Consider the following 25,035-nt stretch of genomic DNA (forward strand, 5'->3'; position numbering starts at 1 on the left):
ATACATTTGCAATGAATGAAAAAAAAAAAACATCTCTTCAATCCACCAGATCTTTCTTGTATGTTAAAACGATGAATTAAAAATATGCCAATTTGTTACCCAAACAAAAAAATTGGGACTGGTAGTCCAAGGGTTAAGCTATCATTCTGCTGCCACCCTATTGACCATTCTCACATCGCTAAGCCGATTACAGCTGATCTTTGATTTTGAACACTTTATAATTGAACAGTGTGAGCGAACGGGAACGTTTCTGACCGCTCCAGGTCCTGTGAAACAGCATGCGGAGGCGTAGTGAGTTAGATGGATGTAACGTAGAGCCTAAGAAGGCTGGGTAGAGGACCACGGCCTGCTGGGTGAACCCATTGTAACCTAAATGCAGGGGAAGTGTCCGTGACACAGTGGCCGGTGTGTAGTTACCATACAGCCTGCCTCTACTTAACCGCCTCCGCAGAGAGAGAGAGCTACTCCATTCACAGGATGAACAGCGAGAAAAACCTGACGTAACTTGAGCATTCGACACCCCTTCTTTTCTCTTTCCCCGGAGCCCACCTTACCTCAGGCTGGTCTTATCTTTCTGCCAAGGGCTCCTTATCCCCTCCCAGTTGTGATTAGCTGTGACCATGTGCTCTATATGCACAAGTCCTATTGTCCACGACACTCTGCACTCCCGATTTCAGCTCTGAGGTAATCTCGGGGTAATTTCAGTACAACGCTTTGTGTGAAAACGAGACCGGGCTCGTGGTGTGGCACATTACCGGTGCCAAAACTCGTGCATTGAAAACATAAATGCCGCTAATAAAAGACTCTATATTAAAGTGTTTGTGCATACTGCATATATAATACAAATTAGTAATAAGTGACGGACCTGTGAAACAAACATCTTTACAATCATGGTTGGGGGGGGGGGGGGGGGGAGTTTCAAACTCCAAAAACAAAGAAAATCTATATCGCGAAACAGAAACTTGGTATCCAGTGAGACGTTTCCTGAGGCACCGCTCGGCATCAAGACTCAGACGAGCTGCAGCGGTTTTTCACTCTGGGCACGACGTGGATTTCGTCGCCGTCTTGAATGCCATACGAATGGAGGGCCCGGCATCCATATCTCATCTCCTGAGGCCCCACCACGCAGCACATGACGCGGTCCATATAGAACAGCCTCATGCCGCCGACGGGCAGCTGCACCAGGGTCTTGAGCCGCTTCTTCAGCTCACCCACCGTCTGCTCCAGGCGCAGACTCAGCGCCTCCACCGTGTCCCCCCAGCGCACGTCCACCATGGCGCTGCGGGGGCTCAGGTCCACCTCGGCCAGCGGGGGCAGCTCGCCGTACTTGGACACGAGGACGTGGTACCTGAAGACGAAGGGGATGTTTTTTCCTTGCTCGCTCCCGCAGCATTTTAATTCTATTCTGCCCACCAAACACCAAAACAGTCGAACACTATTTTATTTAACCGAAAAAATAAATAAAATACAAAGCCTTTTTTTTGTCATGTATCATGTATATATTTTATCCGCATAACACATTATGGTGAATAAAAATCAGGTCAAATGTATACAAATTAACCACTACATTTTGGTGGTTAAACCGAAAAACAATGTCTAAAGTTCTATGTGCAGTATGCACATATAGGCACATTTTATTATAAATTATACTCACGCTGAGCTGATAATTTATTGCGAAAACAAAAGTCACCTGATGTTTAGTTAAGCGGAAAAATATCTTTGCTGATACACCAGGTTAAGTGTCAGGTGATGTCCGAACTGTACACGCCAAATTAACAATCTACCTATCTATTTGACGACTGGCTTGTGTTAAATACGGACCCTGTGTGTGTTTGGGAGGGGGTTGGTCATAAAAGTCAACAAAATGTGCTAGTTTGTGTATAGTGTAGGTGAATGCTTCTATAGACACATTTGTGTGCGTTCATGAGTTCGTCGGGGACAGAAATACTGCAGGGGTTTCTGCCTCTCGCTTGCCGTGAGAAAGCTCTCAGCCACCTCGGGGGAATGCAGGCTAGAGATAAGGACCCGGGAACGATTAAATAAAATCCAGGAGAAAAGGCCTGTGCTTTCAAAGCTACTGTAACAGCTGGGCCAATCAAAGCAATTTCCCTTCCCTCCCCAAAAACTCCCCCACAAAGCAAATCCCCTGGCCTGGGGTTTCGGGCCAAAACTTCGAAGCCGCCCTGGGAATTCTTGTCTAAGGCCACAGTGCACAAAGTACCTTTCTATGAGAAACCATTTAGCTCTAAACTGCTCTCATTTAATGTGATAAGCATGGCAGTACAACGGGAGGAATAACAACACAGGTGATAACAAGCAGATATCCCAAAAGTCCTTTCTAATGGTCTTCCGGAATAGCAAAAATGGCAAAAATCCTCAGTTCCCTGATATTTCTCACTGTTTTTGAGTGGTGCAACCACTCCAAGGAACAGCAATGTCCGTGTTAACCTAAGTGTTAACTGTTAACTAACCTATGTGACTATGTATGTGTATGTATGTGTGACTATGAGTACCAGTAGGGGCAAAAGTGGCGCTGTTGTGCCAGAAACAGAGAGAGATAGTGCTGCACTGTTGCCTGCTAATGAGAGAGAGAGGGGGGGGGGGGGGGGGTAGGGGGAGAGGGGAGTTGCACCACTCAGTTCACACAGGTGTGATTTTCATCCAGAAATGACCTGCTAATGAAACTAAATCAATTAAATGCTTATTTCCTCACTTCTCTCCATATGCGCCTCTTCCATATTCACGCTTCTTTCACTCTACTTGCAGTAAAGCGATGCCTTCTCTAAAATGTCTGCTCTAACCCACTTCGCTTCTCTTTCCTTGCAAAGAATTCTTCCTATCCTGCCAGCTTTGTCAATTTTTTATGTTTCCTTATTAAAACAATAGTTTAATGCCTCGAGCCTCCCCCACTCCTGGCCCCTTCTCTACTACAGTACATGCTCCCTTTAAGAAAAGTAATCTCGTATATGTCTGCCGTTGGTGTGGTTTGAGGCCTGGAGTTTATGGTTACTCAAAGACAGGCTGTGTCAGATCTCTGCAGACCTGTGGTGTTCACCTGAGCGGACTCTGATCTCCGAGGGCTAGTCAGGGCACAGCCCCATCCGCATCGAAAGGGGATAGTGGCCCGTCCTGTGCTCACTGACCATGTCTGACCCCCCAACCCAATAACACTCACATGCAGTCACAGCCAGTGTCTATACACTCCAAGAGACTGGCGCCGGACCAACAGTGTGAATATGCCATTTATACAAGCAGGAAGCAATGAAATTGAGTAATAGAGGACACTGTTAAAACCGTGAGAATTTGAGATTGAATTGACAGTGCAGGATGACTGGCTCTGTCTGTCTCACTGCTAATTTTGTGATGCGTTTATACTGGAGCCATTAATATACACTCAAAGTAAATACTAGTATACTGTACAAGTGGACATCATTCATGTCCATCATTATGGAGGAAGAGTCATGCACCTACTGTATGTCATAGGAGAACACACTGCCAGGAAACTAACCAATGTCTCAGCTGTATACAGTACGCACACACAGACACACACATATATTATTATATACGATATATCTCTAAAAAAAAGAAAATCAACCTGCTACCTTGTATATCGTTTTACCAATCAGAGAATTCATGGTACAAAGCAGTCATTGAGTGGGGAGAGACTGGTGGCATTGTCTCCCAAAGGTTAGTTTCCCCCCAGACAGGGACCGCGCCTTCCCTAACAAATCCCTCCCCCACATTCTGCTGAGGTTAAGTGGAATGCAGCCACCGAAGAGTGTGGGCAAGTCGCTTTTAGTGTCAGTCACTATAGGGCTTAAAAATATATAATAATAATAATAATAATAATCGACTGATAATCTGTTATACAGAAATACCAACATACATGACTGCTTACTGTAAATCGCTCTGGATTAAGAGTGTCTGCTAAATGCCTAAATTGTAAATTGTTTTATTTTATTTTTATCTTGTACATTTTGTGTGAGAATCCATAAGTAGACTGTTGGGGTTTGTTCTGCAATAATGACCGGCTTCCTGTACATCCTTTACATAAAAAGCCATAATATTACCAAGACTGGCATCTGCATTATCCTGTGTATTGTATTATTAAATTACATTAAAAAGGACTGCGATCGTTGTCTATGGAAGTGGGATTACAGACTTTGATGAGTGCTATCCAATATTTGACTTGATTTCATGCCATTATCCTTGCAATCCAAACGCTAATGACACTAAAGCAGATCGGTTAGGTGTTTTATAGGATCATTACCTTTTCTCCACGACAAACTCTTTTTCTATTACCTGAAATCATACTTTTCAATGCCAATGGAAATGTGATCACTAGAGGGAGTATTAACCCATTTTGGGCGGGAACCCATGTTGGTGTTTTAAGCATTAGGTTATACTTTAGCTATTCAAAAATAGCAGATCTACAAGCTCGTGGTGCGCTACGAGCTTGTAGGTCTGCTATTTTTGAAAAATCGAAGAACGACTGATGTAGAAGACATTTTTAGAATCTGATCTCAGGTCAGAATGGGTTAAGCTCCCAAAACAAGGCTTGGCATGGACACACCACACTAATACATTCCCACAGGACCAACGCAATAGTGGGAAATAAAAGCTTCTAAAACCACCCTCTGCCTTTGATTATTATTATTTTTTTAAACAGGAAACTCGGGGCAGATAAGAGATGCTGAAAGATATGCAACACACTTCTCCCGGGGGAATCGAATCGGAATGTTTTGCGACTGATGGATCCGCTTGCACTATCCGGCGTACACATCTTTTAAGAAGACATATTTATAGATGGCCCAGCATAACGTCTGGTTCACGGCCACCCAGATGACAAGGTTTTGGGACGCTTGGTGTGCCTGTGTGATGCATACTGTGTGATAGTGTGTACAGTGTAGACAAGTACCTCTCGGGCAGCTCCTCTTCTGGACATTCACAGAAATGTCTGATGAAGAACCTCTCAGCATCCTCTCTCTCCCCATCGCTCACCACACTCCCATTCAGCATTGCTACAGATGGCAGCCTGCAGGAGAGGGAAAAAAGGGTCAACCTGTGATCACAAAAATATGCATTAAAAAAAAGCACATCATCCAATTTCAACCTTTTCTTCATAGAACTGGTCCTTACTAATGCCCATTATGAGATGGGACAATTTAGTCTGACTGGTCGACTATGGAAAGTTCCGAAACCTGCCAGTGCCTACCAATGACATCATCGATGGGAATTCCAAGTTAAAAAAAAAACTGAGTGACTTACAACTTGTGTGAGATAGATCAGAGTAAATGGCATGAACCCCAGTAAACAAACATCAGTGTAAATGGTCATCAGTTAAATGCAAATAAAACGTTTTAGTGTGTCAAAGAAACTATGATACCAGTTAAGCATCAAACATACTGTAGAAGCTTCTAAATAAAAAAAATCACACACGTGTGAACTGAGTGGTGCAATTCCCCCCCCCCCCCCCCCCCCCTCTCTCTCTCTCTCTCTATCTCTCTCTCTCATTAGAGTCACTACCTCTCTCACTCTCTCTCATTAGAGTCACTACCCCTCTCACTGTTTCTGGCGCCCCCTACTGCTATTATTAAGTCTCATACTCATGCTCACACAGACACACAAACAAGTACGAGACAGACACACACACAGACAAGTACGAGGACATTGCAAGCTGGTTGTAGGAGTGGTTGCACCACTCAATAAATCTATTGAATGTGTTAGACAGGTTATGAGATAGTGTCTTTGTGTTGTAGTGGAAAGGTTGTGATGAGTACGATGTATTCATAAATAGAGTTTGTAGAGCTGCTACTTTCACTAGTGTGGGTCCCGGACAAACGTCTGATTTTCTCTTTTGGGTTTAGAGCTGAAAGGTTTTGGGAACCACTGATCTACAGTGTATGTACAGTGAGTGTGTAGGTGTGAGAGTGCATAGACTAACTGTGCTATGACGAGGCTGCGTCTCTCTTTCTTTCTGTAGGCCTGTAGCAGAGGAATCCCCTGGGCCTTCACCTCCTGCAGCTTCGGGAAAAGATTCAGCCGCTCAATATCTTCCCATTTTCCAAGCCCTGCATAACAGAAAGACACATTGAGAGGAGTAAAGTCTCTTTTACAAGTGTGAACTGACAAAGAGAAGAGGCAAATAATATAACAATATACAACAACAAATACAGGATAATAACAAGGACGGATAACATTCATAAACACAGTACCACAGTACTCAAGGAGAAACTGGAAAATATAATAAAATCCCCCTAAAGATACTTTATTTGTGGATGTACCAAAATGAGCGATAGGGTCATTTGCTCAAACATCTGTAGTACGTAACGTGACTACGGTTACTCCATCTCTGACCTGAGCTGTTGAGGTTGATGCTGCGCAGGTTGGGGAAAAGGCGCTGGAGAGTGTCCTGAGTTTCCTCTAGAGACTGAAGACTGTTATTGGCTAGCCCCAGCACCTCCAGGCCCGGGTACATGGCTCCGAGCTTCCTGACCTCTGCCCAGTCCTGCAGCTGGTTGTCTGTGATCTGCAGCAGGCGTAGGGACGGACAGGGCACTGGGGATTCCATCACGCTGTCATAATCATTCAGACAAAGGAACAGCTCCTCCAGCCTATAGGGCAGCAACACAATGACAATAGTTATTAACCAATAATCAGTCGATATGATGTCGGTGGTGACCAGCACCAAGTAGTAATTTCTAAGGATGCAACAGAAACAAATAGATTTAGGCTGCGTTTGGATATGCACACATCACATCACAGAGCGTGGCTTATTTACGAACGACCAGTTAAAATTGGTTGTTTTAAATTAACCAGTTAAAACATGGACCAATGTAAATGATGAACACCTGTATGGTGATGTACTAAATCATGCTTGCCTTGCTAGGTTAGCTTTCGCCCCCGGGAGCGCTTGAGACACCACAGTGACGCACTCACTCGGTCAGTGCGGGCAATCAGCACACCCGGGGGCGCAGCGCACCAGATCTTCGAACGACAACGCACCGAGTGCACTGAATAAATGAACGAGAAGAGTTCACCCCAGTGCGAATTTCTGAACGCACCCTTAAATGGATATAAAATAAAAACTGGGATACGGTTGTATGAGAAAGTATACTTAAGTGGTTAATCAGACTAATTGATTTTGTCAATTATAAATATTTAGAAACATAGATTGAGTTTATTCGTTAATAACTTAAAAGACTAAAACATGAGCTTCTCAATTATTTGAATAATCAAAAGAGTACCTGATAATACTCAAGATAATCAACAGCTGCAGCACTACAACACATGTCCTCTTACTCTGGGGAGTTCTGTGTGACAGTGTGAATGGTGTCCCAGCTGACACGTGTCTTGATGAGCACCAGGCGTCGCACTCTGGAGAAGGCGTGAGCCAGGCGGGGCTCCAGCTCACAGCCGCTCAGAGGGTTCATGCTGAGGTTCAGGAAGTTCAGGCGGGGGGTGTTGGACACGATGGTACCGACCTGACAACCCAGAAAGATATGAACCCGTTTAAGAGTAAGACCTAAGGCTGATTGTACAAATGCCTTCTAAATCAGTAACCTCGCGTCACCAGACTTTCCACCCAGTGGAGGAAAGGCTGGTATTCGTTCTAAAACCAGCTGTGTGATCCGGTTTAGGAAAAAACGGTAGTGGGTTTCCAGTTGGGGTTGCATTTAAAAAAATATGTTTTCCACATAATGCAAATCATTTAGTTTATTCTCGCTAGTCGCTGAGATCGCCTCTCTACGTGCTCATAACACTCCGGTTCAGGTGAAGTGAAAATTCCGCTGGCTTGCCTTATGCTGTCTATGGGAACGCAGTTTTTAGAATCGTAATATCTCTGATTCTTCTTTTTAGGTCAAAACAAGCTTTGATTTGCTCCTCATTTCTCTAAAGTCTAAACAATATGATCCCCGGTTACAAAATGTATGTTTTGGGTGAATTAAATTCACTTCCTGACTCTCGGTTTCCGAGTGAAACGGCTTTCAAAATAAAGGTGTACCCAATAGAAAATCAATGTGTGCCAGTCCTGGAGTACACAATTCATACACCAGATGGGAGTGTTGTGGGAAAAGAGTTAACAACTTTTCAAAAATGTTAAAAATAGCAGATGTACAAGTTTGAAGTGCTGCAAAAAGTGATGCGCTGTGAGCTTGTATATCTGCTATCTTTGAATAGCCAACGCTAAAATCTAAAATGACACAGCTTGCTTTCCCGGTTTTAATGGGTTAAAATGGCTAGAACGAACCCTACAAGCATTATAGCTTTTGATATATTATATCTGATATTTTATCGTGTTTTCGAGGAGACGCTGTACAAAAACATCTATCATGAATCAGATTCATGAAACGTGTTAACATGCATAGCATTATGCAGCAACAAAATAACTCTTAGGGGCAGGGAGGTTCGAAGACTTTCTAACGGTCTATGGTGTTTTTCAGGCCAAGGACCCGCTAGCTGAGAGAGAGCTTTTTCTTAAATTTGATAGACAGTTTCATTTTAAAACTAATATCCTAAACCTAAAGATTATTCATCTTTAACTGTGATATGATGATTTCATTCAGCTAGAACGGTATAATAGTTTCAGGAGATCGTATCATTTTTACTGTAATTTCTATTCACACCTTATTATGCCATACACATTTTTGTGTATGTTCTCATTTCATCCATATTCAGCATATCTAGTCTCATATCACTCACAATATTGATATTATATGGATACTAACATCCAGCTCCATTTTGCACAGAGTATAGTTTCAGGATACCCACCTCTCCCCAGTCCTTAAGCTGATTATAGGACAGGTCCAGCTCTACCACATGGGCACAGTAAGATGCAACCTCAGAGCGGTTTCCAGCTTTGCTGATTCCACAGTCATTCAACACCAGCACACTGGGCAGGTGGAGATGTTCTGCAACCAGTGACAAGTTAGTTAGTTAGTTAGTTAATCTTACTTACTATCACTTTATGATCAAGGCAAATGTATTATTTTTTTGTCTTCAGGACCATTTTGGAAACAGGTATTAAAAAAATTAATCAATGAATGAATTTCAACAGCTCTGCCCACCAGGAGGATAGGAGTGTGTGTGATGTTTGGCAAAATGTTTAGGAGTAATATAAACGTGTGTGTGTGTGTGTGTGTGTGTGTGTGTGTGTGTGTGTGTGTGTGTGTGGGGGGGGCATGATGCGTTGATGAGTTGAGGTGATTTGTACAAAACGGGTACAAAGCGGGCTACTCCTGAAAACCTTAGGAGCCAATCGTAGCCAATCAGGATGGATTATGAGAAATCAAACACACCCATCTTGATCACATGACTATGGAGAGCATGTGTACCGATTTGCGAGAAATTTGGATAAGATCTGAAGGAGTAATATTAGAAAATGTGTTTTACATATGTCGTCCTCCTGGTGGCGCTATAAAGAGCTGATGTGAAAATACCAGGCAAAGGTTTTTCCTTTAGGGAGTGTGCAGACAAAGTTTTACACAGGTCCGTGTAATTAGAGGTAAAGACACTAATCGGCCAGTTATAGCGCAACCATGAGGCTGAGTTGAAAATGTTCCAGTGGCATTTCTTCCTTGGCCTAGTGGGAATGTGCATGCACAATTTCACGGAAATCACACGATGTGTTCATGATTTGCGGCATTTTGTTTGAAACTGAGCAGAGTATGGCTGCGATCAAGCCAACGGTGCCGGAGATTAGCTGTCCACAGACGTAAGGACGGACGGACGGACGGACACACACACACACACACGGACGGAAGGACGGACGGAGTGCAAAACATACTCTCTCCCCATGCCTTCGGCCTGATGGAGACAACAACTGCACAATATGGTAAAACAATAAAGAAAAACCTAAAAAACACTGAAAGCAGCCCATTTTGTTGAGGAGGTTGATTATGCTACTAGGACACTGAATATTTGGTGCAAAAGAATAATGCAGCTATTGGCAATTGGCATTATGAAGCACAGGTGAAAGGGAAAGTGGGGAAAGGGAGTAATTCTTTCTTTTACAGATTAATCTAGCAGATGGTTGTGGCCACCCTAATGCTGCGAGTTCATATAGTAACGGTGCCCAGCAGCCCAAGTTGTTGTTGTTTGGACAATTTGCACATACTTTGAATGTGTCCTCTGCAAGTTGACCTTTTACAATGGAAGCCAGTGACATGAAGCTACAAAGTGCCAAACACTTGTCGCTGTGGGAGGTGTGTGACGCTCCACAAATCAAAGTTGCGCTGGTCTCAGCTTTCATGTTGACAGGCCTGGACTGGACACTTGACGTACAGGGCCGCCGAATGAATGGGCTGCCCTCCTTGCTTTAATATTTTTTGCACATGGAGGGATGTTTTTCAGTATAAAGGTATTAGGGCTTGTTTGTTTGTGTGTGCCTCAACAGAGCGGGCAGCAGAGTATCTGCTATCAGCTTGCCGGTTGTGGGGGGTCGGTCTGGGCCAATTGTCATCCACATGGGAATGTTGTGACAGTGCCAGTCAAATATGATGTCAATCGTCTATGACATACAGGTATGTATGTCTGTATGACTCCAAATAAGGGCAAGGTTTCAACATGATCAGAGCTCCTTGACTTCCATTTCAAAATTAAACATTTCAAAACGTATATGTGGGAAAATAGTCATTCTAGAACTGTACTATAACGGCAAAAAAAGTATAACAGTGTGTTTTAACAGCGGGCGACCACTAGACGAATTTTCCGAAGTGCATTATTTGTCAATGGGATACTACTGCCGATAGCAGGCGAACAGGCGATGGTTAAAAAGTGGGCGGAGGAACCTCGCCCGAAAATATGAAAATAATTTATCTTTTGGGCGACATCGTCCGGCGATAGCGGGCAATTAGGCGATAGCCAATGACACTCATGTGTCGCTCACCGTTCTCCCGCTGTTAAAACTGGCTCAGTGGTTTGTGAGATTATCTCCAACCCAAACACACAGACGGACACATAGACTCAAATAGACTCCTGCAGAGCCACACTGTGTTTTTGTTTCACCTGCTCCGTTCCATAAATGCAAGAAAAACCTCTTTAATTGGCTTGAGTAACACTTCAACAGCAACTAGCTTTGTCTCCGCTGCTGTGCGTGAACGCAGCATAAAAGGCAGGGTGCTAGCTGAACAGTATGCTGCGTTATAGACACCGCCATGCACATAAGTAGCTCAAAGGCTTAGCCGCTAGCTCCCAGACAGAATTGAATGTACACAGACATGGCATCATGACTCCATGTCTAAAATAACACATTTTCAAGCAGAAATCTGTTATTTCTGTGCAATTAGGTATAAGAGCCTGGGCGATTAAATGATTTTTAGGTCTGATGACAATTTTCCCCCCTACTAAAATCCCCCTACTAAAATCTTTGTTTCTGGGGGTCCCTGGAACAAAATATTTTGAGATGTGGGTGGGGGGCCAAATACATATCAAGTCTGGTGGTCCTTTGCATGAAAACGTTATATAGCAAGAATATATAGCTTTTCAGTTTTTCAGATATAAGAAACAGACATTCGTAGAATCGGCCTCAGGTCTTAATGGGTTTACAAACTCTACCACTGCGCAATAAAACATATTTAAAACAAATAGCCATCCTCCATCCTACAAGCTCACAATGTGTCACTTTTGCGATGCATTGTGAGCTTGCAGATCGGCTATTTTTGAAAACAACACATCAGCTGCATAATTGCCGATACCAGTGTCGTCAAAAGGTCAAATAATGACCGATATATCGGCCGAACGGATATAATATCAGTCTGAATCTAGTATAAATTAAGTTCAACAGAATGACCAGTGTCACCTCTCACCTTTGGTGGGTGATCCCGGAGGGCTGGGCAGCACCACCACGCACCCTTTACCAGGGCCACGGCATAAGGGGAAGTTCTCTGAGATGTACTTCTCACTAATAACCTGGACGAAGGTGCGCTCCTCCTCCTCGTCAGAGGTCTGGTCCATGTTGACCTCCTCTTCGTCAGAGGTCTGGTACATGGTTACTGCAGCCCTAACCTGGTGTATGAGAGAGAGAGAGAGTGCAGGTTAGGGTTGAGGCTGGTCATGAGAAGATGGAGATTAGAGCCAGACAGGTTTGACATTTGTATCGGGAATTATGATGTGTCCCACTTTACTTAAAGGTCGAGTCTATAATGTATTATAATCTCATTTATAATGTATTATAATGCACTTATAAGTTGTTAAAAGTTATAACACTATAACTTAAAAGGTTTTAAAGTTTTGTTGTTAAATCATTAGCTCTATATTCTGATAAGTAATCATTGCTTGCTATAGAACAGAGGTTCTCCAACTATTGGTCGGGAGTCGGGACACAAAGTGGGATCGCGGGAAGGTGATGGTGGGGTCACAAATTGCCAACTGAAAAGATCCTATCCTTAATCCTTTCCATTAGGCCATACAGTAGTCCTATGTTATGCTTTATATTTGTATTTACAAATGTGTACAGAAAGTATTTTTCATAGCTTTTAAACTACATTGATAATACACAAAATCAGCAAGAATCACAGCATTGTAAATGCATTTTCAGCTTAAATGTTATAGTTTATATAGTATAGTTTCTATTTTGTCTGCATTTTTTGTTTTATTTTTATCTCTGTTACACCGATCTACACTTAAATTACACTCTCTCTACAGACGGTGACCCAAAAGTAATCCATTTGGTTCTTAGCTATAAATCATTTAGCTGGGGTCCCCGCTCCCCAGTGGTGGAAAGTACTGTACTTACAGTAAATACAGTTGTGAGGCGTTTTTACTTTACTGGAATATTTTCAATGTTCTATACTTTTACTTCTACTCCACTACATCTCAGAGGCAAATATTGTACTTTTACTCCACTAGAATTATTTAAAAAACTTAAGCTACTTTTTTATATTATTATTACAAAACATACATTAACCACTTCAGCCCTACAATGTACATTTCAGCCATTTGAAAATAGACAATCCACATTTCGGTGATTTCAAAAGATTGATTATATTATATTATTTGAAAACATATGGAAACATTTTGATTACTTTTGTACCTTTACTCAATAAATTCTGAATTTACTTGTAACAGAGTATTTTTACATTGCAGTATTGATACTTTTACTAAAAAATGTGAGTACTTTTTCCACCACTACCGGACCCCATCCCACACTGACAACTGCACACACCTCTCAGTCTGTACTACGGTGTTGGGCTGAAGAAGGTAGCCGGCGACTTGTCCTCCTGTGGAGCTGGCCAACCAGTGGTGACTATGGTGGCAGTACCAGGAACATTTGGCATGTAATGGCCCTTACAGCTGACAGAGGAGAGACACAAAGCATTCCATTAGCCACACAAGTGACACTGTATTCCAGACACAATATGACATAATCTCACTGGTGCCAGAAAGACGCCATTGTAATTGACTCCTATTTATCTCCTATATTATCTGCTATTTTTGAATACCGGCAATCGTGAAAACTTGGAATATACATATTGTTTAAAGCGAACATTTTTTACTCAAATCTTTGCTTCTGGAGGTCCCTGTATGGAACAACATATTTTGAGATGTGAGTCGGCAGAGTAGGTGGAGACCTCCGTTGTAACGAATGGATGCAAAAACAACAACTTGATGACAGAGGATATAAATGCATTAGGAAGAGATGTGGTTATCCTTCAAACCAGTGCTGCTCAACTGCACCCTCTAGAGGATACATTGAGGACACTGAGAGTGTGTGGGGTTTTTTTACAGTATAGTGATACTGTATGCTAGCTACTGTATTAACGTTTCTGTACCGGAACATTGGAACATTAAGAATAATAATTACATTTGTTTGTTTCTGTTTATAACTTTATGCTATAAAAAAGTGAATAGTGGAAATAGCCAATCTACAAGCTCAAACGTGTTACAATGAGACGCGTTTTGAGCTTGTCGATCAGGACAGGACTGACTTGGCAGCAGTTGATATGCTGCGTATATGCATTCACATTAATTGATAGTAACAATAATAGTACTAGTGTTAAATTATTGAAAACAGTATTCATATTTTGATTAAAAACAAGTTAATTTGGTCTGTAATTTTTCGTCTGTAATTTTAACCTCTTTAATCCAACAGATACTTCAAATAAATATTCGCACAGCAATCTTCACATAGACCTATACGTACATTCTCATTTGAAAACATATACAGTGAAAACACAGCCAACTCTGCTTTATTATTAATATAGTAATTTATACATCCTACCTGAGACATAAACAGACTGTATCAAATATGAGTGACTGACTATCGTAAACGATACATACAGAACCACCTCCTTGACAATATCGTTTGTTTATTTTTGGACCACAATTCTTATGCGAGACGATTGTAAGATGACCCCATGTTATTCTCCATCCATAGAGAAAGTATTTCCACAACCCAGGGGATGTCAGGAGTTCGGTACTATAGTTAACAAGATAGTGTTTTAAATTTGAGATGCATACAACATCACCAAAAATATTGGTGAAATATCCCTCTTATTTTAAGTTTACAAAATATTCACACACACACACACACACACACACACACACACACACACACACACACACACACACACACACACACACACACACACACACACACACACACACACACACACACACACACACACACACACACACACACACACACACACACACAATTCAAAGTCATTTACCTCCCTTCAACAGTGAACCCATCAACCTGTGAACCAAAAGGTACTATTTTACATACTGTAGGCTTGCACCGAGTGGAATAGAAAAGCGAGTGGTCAGGGTGTGAGTGAGCTATAGGTCACTCACTGAGTGTTCTCACCTTTAACATCGTGTCCTGGTTTGGGAATCTCTCAGTTAGAGATAAAAACAAGCTCACCCAGGCCAGGTAGTCAACCAGGCAAGTAAGATCATTGACAAACAATTGCAACTTCAGGACATATACAACCGCTCCATAACCAAAAAAGCTATTCAGATTTACAATGATTCTACCCACCCTCTTAGCTCTGAATTTGACTTGTTGCCATCGGCCAGGAGGCTTAGGGCAAAATTAGCTAAAAAGAAGGCCCCTCTCTATCCTGATTGGATGATGGCTGGGCCACATGGCCAAAAACCCCAGGGGTTAACTGTTGACAGGGAGGAACTCCTTATATGGTCAGCAAACTCTATAGGGACTACAGGTGAAATTTAGCTTTGGCTAACTCTGGCCCATTTACATTGATGTGAAAACTGACATGTTGATTAATGAGTGCTGTCCCTGTCAAATAAATAAATAAATAAAATAAAAAATATAGTAGGGAGGATTATCACAACAAAACAAAAAAATAAGTGATATTTGAATTAAGTGAAATCACTGAATATACCTTTAAGAGACAGCAGGACTGTCCATTTCTATTCTGAGCTAAGGCTACCATTGTGAGTCTTATACGTCTGTAGTGTATGGTTTTATTTCATTGTTGTTGGGTTGTTGTTTTTTTAATCTTCTTTAATGCATGGCGGATAGAATCAGATAATAAGTAAGTAACAAGTAGTAACAAAAAATAATGTCTTAATTTTCAGTCTTATATAACAGATATCATTTGTAGATAACATCTACAAAAAAGGCAAGGCAGCGGCTTTATCTTCTCAGGAAACTGAGAAGTTTTAGTGCCAGTAAACACACCCTGGTCAGTGAGTGACTGAGTGTCCGCACCTTTAACATCGTGTCCTGGTTTAGGAATCTCTCAGTTAGAGATAAAAACAAGCTCACCCAGGTAGTCAACCAGGCAAGTAAGAACATTGGAGACAAATAATTGCAACTTCAGGACATATACAACGGCTCCATAACCAAAAAAGCAATTCAGATTTACAATGATTCTACCCACCCTCTTAGCTCTGAATTTGACTTGTTGCCATCGGGCAGGAGGCTTAGGGCAAAATTAGCTAAAATGAAGGGTTACAAAACTTTGTTTGTGCCAACTGCTGTGGACATTTTAAATATGTTTAGATACTTCACCTAATCCCCACTGTTCATGATCACTGTTGCTGTGTCTATGTGAATGTATTCTTATATAGTATTTTAATGCATCTGTGTATTTTATGTAATGTTGTATTCTTGTAACTGACTGCTGGGTGCCAAAGACACATTTCCATTTTATGTAAATTAAATGGACAATAAAGTTTTCTTTATCTGTATCTATAATTCACAAATGCACTTATGTCAAGAGTACACATTATGAAACATTTAACGGTGTATTGTTGCAGTAGCAGTACCATCTGTCAGACACATCAAAACAGATGTATTCTAGGAGCTGGGTGGTTGATGCCCATACACAGCCTGCTGAACCCAGATCATCAGCCCTATCAGTTTCAGACAGGTGGTGTCTGTGTGTGCATCTTATAGCTCGGCCCACCTCCAGTGGTTCAGGTAACCGGGGACCCTGTGATGTTCTGTCAAAGATGGCTTCCCGTTTCAGAGATGCTCTGATTCTTACCTCTGATATGCCGGAGACCAAAAGGACAGTATTTTTCAGCACATCAGATCAGGTGCCCCCCGTGGTGAGACTGCCTGGTGAAGGCCTTGGTGCCAGGTCAACAGGGGGTCTAATAGCCTTCACCTGTTGGGAGAAATAATAAACAGCTGAGCTGAATGCGTCTTAGCTACAAACTGTGGGGGGTGCTGTACTCTAGGGGTGCATACTTAGTTTAGACCATACTCTACTGTACTAAGTAAACACTACTTGTGTTTTCAGAAACTAGCAATAATAGATCTGCAGAAACATTGACCACAATATTCCTCATGCACGACGGCTGATCACATTATGTTGTTGTTGTTGTTGTTGTGTGTATGGCCCATGCGTTATGCACAACCACATGGACATATAGTGCAGTTAAAACACGACTGTGTGAATATGTGGCTGCTAGAACATTCTGTGACTTCACTTATTAAGTTATTATTAGTCGAAATCATCGTGAACATACCCTGTTCGGTTACAATTTCTATTTGAAGTGTACAGTAACAGCCAGGTCGTTCCTAAAGTACGACCCTTAATTATTTCAAACTCGACATTATTAGACCACAAAGACGATTATGGGCACGTTTGATCTCATATCTGTATATATATACACTCTTCAGCATGGAGATAATGGGTAAATAAAATATTGTGTTATACCTTTTAAAAGTATATTTTTCCGTCCATGAAGCGAGTGCACTCACCCCCAGGAGCACCGTCGGTCGGGTCGTCTCTCTCTTGCACTTTGTTGTTGTTCTTCGGTTAGTTGACATCTGAAGACCCACCCCCTTGGCCCAGGAAATTACGTAGGCTACGTCGTTTTAAAACACTCGTCTACAGACACTTTTTTCTCTCTCTCTTAGGTAAACTTTAGCCAAATATAAATAACCTTCAGGCTTCTTTTCGCTCAATACAGAGTCCCCCTCCCACACACACACACGCACACACACACACACACACACACACACACACACACACACACACACACACACACACACACACACACACACACACACACACACACACACACACACACACACACACACACACACACACACACACACACACACACACACACTTTTTTTCCCTTCAAAAAAAACCCCATCACATTTGTGCACATGCATCTATTTTTCAACAGACAATAACAGTATAGTATAGGCTGTCTTTTGGGGAAATTACCCACTTTTTATTTTTAATCACCCACGAAAATTATCCCACTTTTACAGAAATACTAGTTTACTAGAAATATAGCTATGCCTATTACCAGACTTTTTACATTATGTTTACTTTATCCACAAAACATGTCCTATCATGTTCCTCGATCGTGCATGTTTATGTTCACCGACTGACTGACGTACGTGACTGTACTGTTACCTCCTAATCACGCCCACTGCCCAGGTCCTAAACTCTGATTGGTTTATAGGAAAGTTCAATTTGATTGGCCTCTCCACTGAAGTCTGTATACATTGACTGTAGGTTTATTCATACATATGTAATAACCTACATATTACATACTAGCCTATGTAATAGGCTACATAGGGGGTTGTAACTGCACCCAACAATGCATGACTGCATGTTCAATCACAAATTCCTACAACTGTATGGATTTGTTTTCACGTCACATCACAATTCTTTATTCTTCACATTTGCTATCATAGGTATTAGCCAGGTACCACGTGAAAATGATTATGCAGCTACAGTATCACTATCATAGACCTATTTATTATATTGATTCTTCCAATTGATTCACTCAATCACGAAATTGAATACAAACACAGAACATACCGTATTCCACCAATTCGTTCACCGTGACCACGGGAATGTTTTCAAGGCACGCCATGACCTCTGGTGGTTGCATTGCTCTATAACAGGGATTTTTAAAGGGATTGTGACATTAAAAAAAAGGTTTTGGAATTGTTCTTGTTTTTTTTAGGTTTTCTAATCTCAATTGCACCCAAAAAACATGAACTTTTAACATTCAGTAGATTTTCTGTGATCTGGGGTTTTCTGGCTCAAACAGGTGCTCTGATTTGCCGGCAGTAAGTGACATCACTTACTGCAAATCCCATTATGTCAATGGGATTTGCCAGCAGATGTCACTGTTTCACTGTGTTGCCTGTTTTCATTGTAGCTCAAAAGGCCCAAAAAACCCCAAAGAAAACTTCAGACCACAGAAAATCCACTGAATGTTCAAAGTTCAGGTTTTTTGGATATAATTGAGGTCATAAAACCTAAAAGAAAAAAGAAAAATAAATGAAAATGAATGTCATAAAACCTTTAAAGTCTGAGACAGGGGGCCTCCAGATTGTTCTTATTGATCTTCTGCACAGATCCTAGACCGTATTTATTATTTAAACAATATAAAGACAATTAAATAAAGTTTGTTATTCAGAACCTTATAATATTTGCAATATTGTTAATACAATATAGCAAATTTGCAAACATTTGCAAACACCCAAATTAAAGGTCATTCAGTATAATTTGAGTAGCAAATACTTAATACAAAAATATGAATGGTGATTCACATTAAGAAAATTGGCTCAATTTACCCCGGACATTTGGTTCATCTTACCCACAGCCACCATTTAGGAAAACCATGACTAGAATAATACTTCAGACAATGTATTTGCTAAATTATTCATATGCTTCTATCCATTGGTAAACCACCGACATGTATGATATTACATTTTAGACCTGGGTACATTCTGCTTTGTATAACAGTCATTTTACATGATGTGTCGAAATTTTACTTTAATTGAAAAAAACAGTTTTTTTGTGTTTTTTGTGTTTTCTACTTTCCCTATGTGCCCCCATGTGCTAACTAACTTTACAGCCAGGTGTACATGATGGATGCTTATTAGATTTAAGGTCACATGGCAACGCAGTTTTTTAGTTTTCTAGATAAAGGGGGTGGTTCAACTTGCTCGCTGGCTCATCTTACCCCGTTCTCCCCTACAGTACTCAAGTAAATTTATCCTGCAGAATTGCAAGTGTGGTTGCCTATCTGATTGATTGATTGATTGATTGATTGATTGATTGATTGATTGATTGATTGATTGGTTGAAAATTGTATTCACAGTTTGTAGAATGGGTGCAGTTCAACAAGGTACAGGTCAAAACAAAACCTGATAAAACCAGAAAAAGCAGGGTTCTCCATTTTCAATTTATCAGAACATTTAATAATGTACAAATATACTAAGAGAAAATAAATCGTCATACTGTATATAGAAAAATATTTTAAAAAGGAGGGAAAAGTATGGAAATTCTCTATAGAAATTAGATGAGTTGAGTTGGGTATGTCACTGTATGCTGTCCAATCAGATGAGGGCAAAGCGCACAAATGCCTTGGGAAGAGTTTCAAATCGCTGGCCAATTGGAGGGGAGAATAGAGTAATTGCACAATTTAAACGTTTTCAACGATTTAAGTGTGGCGTACAATAACAATAGTCTGCTTGCCTATTAATATTACAAAAAAGCAATAGCTGATTTTTGCATGGAAAACAAACAACCATCTGGACATCTCATGGGCTCTGTGCATGGCAGCCATATTGGCACAAAATTGTGCTGATTCCATACTTCCAGGCAATAACACAAATTAACGATGTGTTCAGGGGCTGGAAAGGATCAGTACACTAAACGTAACAGAGCCTCACAGTATCATTGGTAACAACACAAGAAATGAAGGAAGCAGCCCAATTTCTTTCCAATATGGCTGCCATACACGGAGCCTATTCAAATCTGGCTCATATTGAACCCATTTCCCTTATGGCAGACAACTTGCCAACCAAGATTTAGGCTAAATTGGACAAAAAACTAATTGACAACTCTACGTGTGCAAATTCTCCACATCCAATGAAGAACACAAAACAATGTATGCAGAGCATAATGAGGATAATACAAATTCAAAAGAGAGCATTGTTGCGAACGCAATGAGCACTAACTATGAGACCCTGCAGATCATGTCTGTGTGTGTGTGTGTGTGTGTGTGTGTGTGTGTGTGTGTGTGTGTGTGTGTGTGTGTGTGTGTGTGTGTCTGTCCCGCTGTGACACCACCCGCCCGCCACCAGAGGGCGCAGCTGTAGCACACACACACACACACACACACACACACACACACACACACACACACACACACACACACACACACACACACACACACACACAGTAGAAAACTTAAAAAAATTACTAACTAAAAAGAAACAACAAGTACGTAATTTATTCTAATTGTTGTTATTGCAATTTACGAGCTGCGTTCGCTTCCCGCGTTTGCGCGGGAAGCTAAAGACTTTAGGTGATTATACAAATGCTCTCTTTTGAAGGCTACTTTAGGCTAAAGTGGTCCAGATACACTCTAAACCTGTCACCTCAGCCAGCTGGTTCTGGGTTCACAAACACAAGCAGAGCCAGACAGAAAACCCACTGGACCTAATTATAAGAAAACAAAAACAATATCTGAGACATTGTAAAGAAAGACAGTAAGACACCATGGCAAATTGCAATGCAATTTGGCCCTCAACAGAATACACAGTGGCAGATCGAGTACCTGAGCACTTAGACTGATCCAAAACTAAAGAAATCCTTGACTATGTGTGAGCACAGTTTCGCCTGCATAGAAAAAGGCAGCCACTGGCAGACCTCGAGACCTGGCTCCCAAGAGAAGACAGACTGCACTGCACCATCTGCACACAAGATGAAGAGGAAACTGAGCTGCACTTTCTACCTGCTAACTGTAAACAAGACATCAGAAACACATACTTCCCACAGTTTACAAACACACAAAATATTAGAAAACATGAAGAACTAGAAATGTTCTCCGCCAGGTCAGGTATAGCTAAGTAGCCAAATCTAAGCTCACAACGTATCACGATGGTATGCATTATGAATATTATGTACTTGCATTATTTGGGAAACATTGAGTAAGTGCTTCTCTGTTGCTCTTCCACAAGCATGCATGCGTATACTTTGACAATTTCAATGATACATTCTAAGTAAACAAAACAAAACAATGAGTGTCATTCTTGAAAGTTTAACCTTTTTATTAAGTGAGTAAATAATAATAATTACAATACACATTTTTCTTCTATAATTGATCATGGGCTACTACATGAAATAATCCATCATTCGCCATCAGTCATTGCATTCCCAATATTGTCAGTACTGACAATAAATTACTGTCGTTATACCTGATAGGCATTATTACTGCACACTAATGTAGAAAATGTGTTTAACATCAAATAAAATACCGTAAAATAAGTCCTTGTGCCACAGACAGAAAAAACACGTTATGCTAAATACTTTAAATTCAATGGAGAACTCAATGTATTTTATTAATCTGTGACTGTGGCTGTACTTAATGTAAAAAATGACTTAATAGGGGAGGGTCGTGCTTTATTCAGTTTAGTCAGGGAGAGTAGCCTATACGTTATTATAATGAAATAAATCTGTCACCATGGGAGGGTCATGCAATTTTATTTCAGAGCAGTAAAATTACTCATTCTAAACATCAATACATACATGAAAACTAGTCTTTTCATCTTAAAATCTATTTGAGATCAGTCTTATTCTACTCTGTGTTATTGACAGGAGAGATGATCATAGGAGCAGAGTTTGTACCACTATTCGTGCCATATGGACTGAAGAATGGATAGAGATTCTCAGTGAAGGTAAAGCCAGTGTAAGAGTAGAGATGAACTCTGGCCTCCACATCATAAAAGGAGACCAGACCCTCCTCATAATCCACAAACACTCCCACTTTCTGGAGCGCCTCTCCTACAGGGAGAGGGACACGAGGCGAAGCAGTAATAGCCTCAAGATTTCCTTTCTTCAACCAAATGGTCCAGAAACCTTTGGCAGGGCTCAGTGAGATTTCCTTCCTCTTGATGGACTCTCTGGCCACTCCCAGAATCCAAGCATCTTTCCCTTTAACCCGAACCTCATAGTAAAACCTTCCTGAGGAGACATTTTGTTTTCCTAAAACACATGCAAATTTAGAGAATCTCTGTGTGTTGTCTGGTAAATTCTTATTTGAGTCTCCAAAATGCACCTGTTTTCCATCACTAGACAGGATGAGACTGGGATATGCTGTATCAGGGTCCAGAGTTACATCCACTGCACATTGCTGGACCTTCCTCAGCTCAGCATCATACAGCTTCTTCATCTCTTTACTGAGTGTCTTCTCCAGCTGTGCCACAGCTGTCCTCACAGTCCCCACATATGAAGACTGATGGACTTTGACCTTTGTCCAGTCCTTGGTGGCTGGAGGGATGTTTATGGATGTGAAGTTCCGGAGGAGGTGGAGGTGGTCTTCAGTGAGTGAGAGTTGTTTCAGCTCAGAGCTTCTTTTCTTTAACTCTGTAATTTCCTGTTCCAGCTCATGAATGACACTTTCAGCCGTTTCTCTGTTGTTTTTTGCTTCTCTTGAATCACATTAATGACCTCACCCTGACTTCTCTCAATACAGCTGATCAAAGCAGTGAAAACCTGTATACTGTCTTCTTTCTCTCGGCATCTTTCTTGCTGAGCTCTACTGAGTGTTTGACCTCTTCAATCTTCACTTGTCTCTCCTGGATCATCTGCTGAACTTCAGACTCGGTCTTTCCCAGCTCTGCCTTCTTTCCTTCACATTCCTCTTTCAGAGATACAATTAGATGTAACTTGTGCTCCGACACACAGAACTGACAAACACACATGTGGTCAGTCTTACAGAACAGCTCCAGAGGTCTCGCATGTTTCTGACACATGAAGACTTCCAGGTTCTTTACAGGGTTGATTAGTTTGTGTTGTTTTAATGCTGCGAGTCTCTGATGAGGCTCTAGGTGCGTGTCACAGTAGGAGATCAGACACACCAGGCAGGACTTCAGGGCCTTGAGCTTGTTCTGAGTACAGACGTCACAGGAGACTTCATCTGGTTTTCGCAGATTCTTGGTTTGCGATGGAATTTATTTTGAGCTCCTTTGTCTTCCTGAAGTGATCAGCCATCTCTGAGAGAACTTTATTAACAGAGAATTCTGGTCCCTTAATGAACTTCTTTTGACATAGTGGACACTGACACACATCATTCGTATCCCAGAAATGTGTGAAACAAGTTTCGCAGTAGTTGTGTCCACATGGAGTGGTGATTGGATCAGTGAACACATCCAGACAGATGGAACACAGGAAGTTCTCTTCAGACAGGAGACTGCTGGCAGAGGCCATTTCTAGTACACACTGGGATTAAAAGTGAAAGAAAAATAATTATTGAATGATACTTTTCAATAGTTATGATTATGAATGTGATGGATGGATTATTATTACATGGATTATTACATTAGCACAATAATATTGGCACATGTACTGTAGTTCATGGAATAGAAACCTGTCATCATTGTTAGATAAGATTGGACTGCATTTCGGGGGCACGGTGGCACAGTTGGTAGTGCTGTCGCCTCACAGCTAGAAGGTCCTGGGTTCGATTCCCGCTCGGGGCACTGTGGGTGCTGGCGGCGTGTTTCCTCCTCCGCGTCATCAGTGCCCATACCCGAAGGCGGGGTTGGCGAAAGGGCCTTTCTGTGTGGAGTTTGCATGTTCTCCCCGTGTCCCCTAGGGTAGATACCCTCACAAAAACATGCAGTAATCCTGGTCTCTAAACTGCCTCCCCCTGGCCAGCCGGGGTGCCTGATGGAGGGGAAAGGAACTGGTTGGAATAACGTGTTCCTTCCACGCGCTACGTCCAACCAGGGAAACTCCCCCCTGTCAGGTGTAAAGGAGCAACTTGGACACTCAAGCATGAAGGAAGCATGAGTTAAGTCTGTTGCTCTCCCCAGGTTGGCGGAGGGTGTGTAGAGCCCAGGATCACATTAGATGATTGACACAGGGGTGAAAAATGGGTTACAAAATCGTGGGATAAAAAATATATATAAAAAAAAAAGATTGGACTGCATTTCAAGTCATATGCAAATATGGGAAGGTCATGTCTACTCTGGATACAGACAGTCTAATTATACCTTAAGTCCTTATCTGTTGTACACACCGGTTTTCAGTATAGCAAAAGTCCTGCTGAATGAAGGTTTTTGTAGAAAGCATGGGTGCTGCCTAAAGTTTCTATTTCCCAGTTTTACTTTCACTTCACTAGAACAGCAGAGAACCTCCTCCTTGTAGCTGTTAACCCTTCACAGCCTCCACTCTCTCTACTACCACTGTACACGAGAAAGAAAGGAAAACCTTTAAAAATATGTTTGTGTATGTGTACCAATAGTTTGTGGTGGAACACAATCAATTGCTTAAGAGAGACTATATTGAAATTTAACCGTATTAGTTGTATACACATGTGTGTGCTCCTATACGACTTAGTAGGCCTATAGGCTATAGTTAAATTAAGTTTCCAAGGTTTAGGTCACAATAATTAATTAGTAAGCTCATAATCGTTATTAATAATACACATCATATAAAATAACAAAAGCAAAGATACAGTTTGACCAGGCAATCCCCTATATTTATTAGGTGAGAAAGCCGAATGGATAATTGCTGTTATTTATCTTAAAATCGTTTAATAGACCAAGTGAGTGCTAAATCTCAGAAA

At 41.3% G+C, this 25,035-nt stretch overlaps 1 protein-coding gene and 1 pseudogene across 2 annotated transcripts in view; both read right to left on the minus strand.

Annotated features, from left to right (window-relative positions):
- Positions 1-17,300, minus strand: part of tecta (tectorin alpha) — a 65,644-nt gene extending 48,344 nt beyond the window's left edge. Inside the window, exons 1-10 of the mRNA XM_083759509.1 lie at positions 17,183-17,300; positions 16,461-16,583; positions 13,166-13,293; positions 11,808-12,006; positions 8,773-8,912; positions 7,303-7,484; positions 6,358-6,614; positions 5,945-6,071; positions 4,919-5,035; positions 1,004-1,348 (exon numbers count right to left, since the gene is read on the minus strand). Coding sequence (XP_083615635.1) covers positions 1,004-1,348; positions 4,919-5,035; positions 5,945-6,071; positions 6,358-6,614; positions 7,303-7,484; positions 8,773-8,912; positions 11,808-11,988 — 1,349 coding nt within the window. The 5' untranslated portion in view covers positions 11,989-12,006; positions 13,166-13,293; positions 16,461-16,583; positions 17,183-17,300. The remainder of the gene's footprint in view (positions 1-1,003; positions 1,349-4,918; positions 5,036-5,944; positions 6,072-6,357; positions 6,615-7,302; positions 7,485-8,772; positions 8,913-11,807; positions 12,007-13,165; positions 13,294-16,460; positions 16,584-17,182) is intronic.
- A 4,316-nt stretch (positions 17,301-21,616) lies between these two features.
- On the minus strand, positions 21,617-23,672 carry LOC310859324 (E3 ubiquitin-protein ligase TRIM21-like; annotated as a pseudogene). Its single transcript has one exon. The product of its transcript is annotated as an E3 ubiquitin-protein ligase TRIM21-like (transcript).
- Between the last annotated feature and the right edge of the window lie 1,363 nt (positions 23,673-25,035).

Source organism: Protomyctophum parallelum (genome assembly GCF_964188405.1).
Source record: "Protomyctophum parallelum genome assembly, chromosome: 1".
Taxonomy (NCBI): domain Eukaryota; kingdom Metazoa; phylum Chordata; class Actinopteri; order Myctophiformes; family Myctophidae; genus Protomyctophum; species Protomyctophum parallelum.